The sequence below is a fragment of the Octopus bimaculoides genome, chromosome 6 (assembly GCF_046866305.1).
Source record: "Octopus bimaculoides isolate indiv1 chromosome 6, ASM4686630v1, whole genome shotgun sequence".
Classification (NCBI taxonomy): Eukaryota; Metazoa; Mollusca; class Cephalopoda; order Octopoda; family Octopodidae; genus Octopus; species Octopus bimaculoides.
In genome coordinates, this window is record NC_142933.1 from 33,467,687 (window position 1) to 33,472,686 (window position 5,000).

The following is a 5,000-nucleotide window of genomic DNA, read 5'->3' on the forward strand; positions in this document are numbered from 1 at the left end:
TAATCTATCGCTGGGCTGATAGCGGCAAATTATGTATATATATATATATATATATATATATATATATATATATATATATATATATATATATATATATATAAAGACAAAGAGAGGGAGAAGGAGCAGTGTTGAATGGCCGTTGATTTTAAAATAAATATAAAATATAACCAAACGGACTTTTCTCCTTGGTACGAAATTGATGTAAGGTGAGCGAAATAAATGAAGTCTATTTTATTAGTTACTGTGGTCAATACAAAACTAGTTTCACAATTAATGTGCAAACTAAATAAATCAATTTTAAAAATAATTAATCTAATTTAGAAGCACATTTTCCGATCTTCAGTTGTATATGCCATGTAGACAATTTGCTGCTTTCGGCCCAGTGACAGATTAGAAAACGTGTTTGAATGTGGATGAAAAAGTATGTTCCTTCTCCCACTCTTACTCTTTTAAATATACTGAATACCTTGGGTTACGAATTGATGTGGATAAATGGCAGTAAATATATTTTATAGTTATTATATTTTTCTTAAATTATGGAAAACGTGCTTCTAAATTAAATTAATTTGTTTTAATTGATTGATTTAGTTTGTACATTAATCGTGAAACAAGTTTTGTATTGACCACGGTAACTAATAAAATAGACTCCATTTTTCCGCCCGCCTTACATCATTTTCGTACCAAGGAGAAAAGTCCGTTTGTTTTTATTTTCTTTTTCTTTTAAAAAGCAACGGCCATTCAACTCATTGGAGTTTGGCTTTAGCTGCTCTTTCTCCATCTCTTTGTCTTTATATATATATATATATATATATATGAAATATATAGTTTTAGGGAAAATAACCAATATTCAAGAACTCATCGATGAAAATCCACTATCACATATAGAAAAATTAATAATTAAAAGCACAATAAATGAGTATAATATAAAGTAAAGTAAATATCATATGATAAATATAATAAAAAGATTACACGTGTTTCATAACTAATTTTCAAATAGAAAAGAAATTTAAATCGATTAAAATCAATTGAAATTATCGAAAATAAATTCTATTCAAAAATATAGCTACTCGTCAGATCGTAAGTAGAACAATAATTAGATATATATATCTCTCAACCAACAATAAGTATCAAATGAATTAATATGAAATACTTATTATATAAAGATAGAAAAATTATTTTAAAAAATATCATAATATCAAAATAATAACCATTCAATAATCATCCCTTCATCCATTATAATAACATGTATATTATATACAAAAAACATCTTACATAAATTATCATTGTTTAAATTATCATTGTTTTAAATACAAGTTGAACGAAGTTTAAGTTTAAAATAATAATGAAGATAAAATTAGTACATATTTAACCGGTGTAATAGTTAAAGCTATACTATATAAAGCTAAAGATGTTTATTTAATTATAATTAAAGATCAATTGAATAATAGAAAAATACAAGATTATTTATTTCTACAAACGTAATAATAAAAAATATGAATGAAAAAATTATGAATGGAAAATTTTGAATGAAAAAATTATATATGTATAATTTGCCGCTATCGGCCCTGCGACAGATTAGAAAGCGTGTTTGAATGTGGATGAAGTATGTTTCTTCTCCCTCTCTTACTTTTATAGATGTGTGTGTGTGTGTGTGTGTGTGTATGTGTGTGTGTGTGTGTGAGAGAGAGAGAGAGAGAGAGAGAGAGAGAGAGAAAGAAAGATAGACAGACAGACAGACAAACAGAGAATAAGTTCAAGTAGAACAATTGAAACTTGTTGAGGAGTCCAAAAATAGAAAATATTTCTAATAAATATTCATCATATCCAAAAAATAGCCTGCTAGAGCAAGCAATTAAAATATGAAAATAACAAGTAAAAAAGTTCGTTATAGGTATGTATAAGTTAAAATCTTATATAAAACACTATAAACAATTATAAAACTGGAGAAGAGATGTTAAAAGTTCAAAATATAATTTAATACCTATATACGAACGTTTCAAATGGCAATACAAATATGTAAGAAAAAGCAATTGTAATAATAATAATTAAAGTTATGTATTGCCATTCTTGTCAGTGTAAAGAATTTAAAGGAAAACATTAAAAAAAATATTCACAAAAAAAATCCAGAAGGAAAAAACAAATAGGGTAATACGGACAATCTGACCGGATATTTACAAATAACTTGTAAAAGGAAAAAAGGGAGAGAAATGAAAACAGAGACATATCAATGTATATTCGAGTCCATCTGTGAAAAAAAATATATAAACATTTTTTGCACAGATAGACTCGAACATACAGTGACATGTCCGTGTTTTCATTTCTCTTTTTCCCTTTTACAAGTTATTTGTAAATATTCGGTCAGATTGTTCGTATTACCTTATTTGTTTTTTTTCCTTCAAGATTTTTTTGCTAATATTTTTTTTTGATGTTTTTCCTTAAATTCTTTACACTGACGAGAATGGCAATACATAACTTTAATTATTATTATAATTGTTTTTCTTACATAGTTGTATTACCCTTTGAAACGTTCGTATGTGGATATTAAATTATATTTTGAACTTTTAACATCTCTTCTCCATTTTTATAATTGTTTATAGCGTTTTATTTAAGATTTTATCTTATACATACCTATAACGAACTTTTTACATATATATATATATATATATATATATATATATATATATATATATATATATATATATATATATATATATATATATATACATATATATATGTGTGTGTGTGTGTGTGTGTGTGTGTGTGTATACTACGAGTTTCTTTCAGTTTCTGCCTAACAAATCCACTCACAAGACTTTGGTCGGCCAGAGGCTATAGAAAACGATACTTGCCCAAGGTGACAGTGGGAGTGTAGCCATTATCATGGGAAATGCTGTGCAAGTGACTAAGAGCGTGCAGTTCATTTATTAGTCGTATAATGCATGAGTTTCATTTGGTGAGCAAGTCATGCCTTTTGTGGTGATGGTTGGTTCATGTCGTATCGTATGATACAGATAGTGTCTGATTTCGTGTGGATAGCATGAAGGGCATGAGTTTATATGTGTATATGTGTATGCATGTGTGCGTGTGTGTGTGTGTGTGTGTGTGTGTGTGTGTGTGTGTGTGTGTGTGTGTGAGTGTACGTGTGTGTGTGTGTACATGGTACTGGTAGTATTTGTTGTTGGTTGAGTTGGGCAACTCAAATTCAGCAGATTTATAAATATCAGGTTTTTTATTCAGACCAATCATGATGATGTTAATGTCAAGATAAAGTCAAACGACACCTTATTTCCCAAAGACATATTCACACACATGATATACAGTCGTACATACATACATCATACATACACACATGCATAGATACATGTGTGTATATATATATATATATATATATATATATATATATATATATATATATATATATATATATATATACCCTCTGTCACTTTAACGACGTTTATAAATTTGCCTTTAGCTGGTTAAATTGCTAATAAGCCATCCATGTTATTTATAGATTTCACTTCTACCGTTTTTGAAATCAGCACGTTTTCAACAGTTTTTCTTATAATTTGACGAGGTGAGTTGCGCTTACCCTAGGCGCAGTGAGCGTCACTGACGAGAATTCATTAAAATTCTAAATGCACCAAATTCTAAATCACGTGATATGACTATCGCTGCGACCGTATGAAGCTTTGTCTCCCTTATCACCTTATTAAGATACTGCTCTTGTAGCTAATGAGTTGTTTTGACTCTTATTTGTAGCAATGCTGGGACCACTTTGTACCCTCTATCATTATAGGGACATCTGTAAATTTGCCTTTATGTTGTTAGATTGCTAATAAGCCAAGTAATCTTTGATAAGATCCCAGGTTATGGTTCATCACAATTCTATATTGTAAATCCGTGGATGGGTTCCAGAGAAACTGTTTTTTTAACAGAATGATATTTAAGAGACAAGTTAAAAATAATGGTCATTACCTATAATTCCTTAATTTGAGCAAATTTGGATGTTTCCAGTAGTCATTATAAGTACATTATTGATAGCTTTACTTAATCGGTTTATTGATCAATTGAGACAAATTGAACCGCCTAAGAAAATTAAGGCTACTTTCATCAGAACCATTTCTGGCAGAGCATTGCAGAAAGTACTCTGCTTGCTATAGCCAGAAATAGCTCTGACGAAAGTAGCTTTAATCTTCCTAGGTCGTTCAATTTGCCTCAGTTGATTTATCGACCAGTTGCATAAACCTATCAGCAATGTGCCTATAATGACTACTGGATACAGCTGTAAGCCAAATTTGCTTATACAATGGAATCAAATGTAATGACCATTATTTTCAACTTGTTTCTGATATATATATATATATATATATATATATATACCTTCTACATATATATATATATATGTGTGTGTGTGTGTGTGTGTGTGTGTGTGTGTGTGTGTGTGTGTGTGTGTGTGTGTGTGTGTGTGTGTGTGTGTATGCATGTGTGTTTAGTTTCATTTTTCAGTGCAATGACGCTTACAGAAATGGACGGACCAGCTTGCTAAAAAGCCACACCCTATAAATATGGATGACTAGGTGTTATTTCAGTCTATAACTGCACGATGACAGGTAAAAAAAAATGACCACATTTGAATATCAAATTCAGAGCGCCATCTAAATATCATGTGGTATTTATTTGGCACTTCTGGTATTCCACAATTATTAATTCCAATCATTATATTAAGTTAGAAAACAATTTATTCATCATCAAATCAATATCTGCAATTACATTAATTTTATATTATCTATATATATATTAATTTTAAGTCCTCAACATTCGATAGTTTGTTATCATTGAAACTATAACGACACATATAATGTGTGTCACAGGAATTCTGAGTCTCTCCCCATTGTTTCCATAATTACAGTTAGTCGTGTTACAGCACATGGTACAGTCCACTTTTAATACACCAAAGAGATACCTTTTACATCCAGGTATACAGCTGTCGACACATTCGC

At 29.6% G+C, this 5,000-nt stretch overlaps 2 protein-coding genes across 3 annotated transcripts in view; one reads left to right on the forward strand and one right to left on the reverse strand.

The window, feature by feature from the left end:
• LOC106873630 (uncharacterized) overlaps window positions 1-5,000 on the forward strand; it is a 105,900-nt gene that overhangs the window by 84,587 nt on the left and 16,313 nt on the right. The gene's annotated exons all lie outside the window — the stretch shown is intronic.
• Window positions 4,728-5,000, reverse strand: part of LOC106873633 (uncharacterized) — a 15,330-nt gene continuing 15,057 nt past the window's right edge. For both annotated transcript variants that reach the window (XM_014921080.3, XM_052968929.2), the window contains exon 3: window positions 4,728-5,000. This exon is cut by the window's right edge and continues 43 nt beyond it. In XM_014921080.3, coding sequence (XP_014776566.1) covers window positions 4,804-5,000 — 197 coding nt within the window. In that variant the 3' untranslated portion in view covers window positions 4,728-4,803.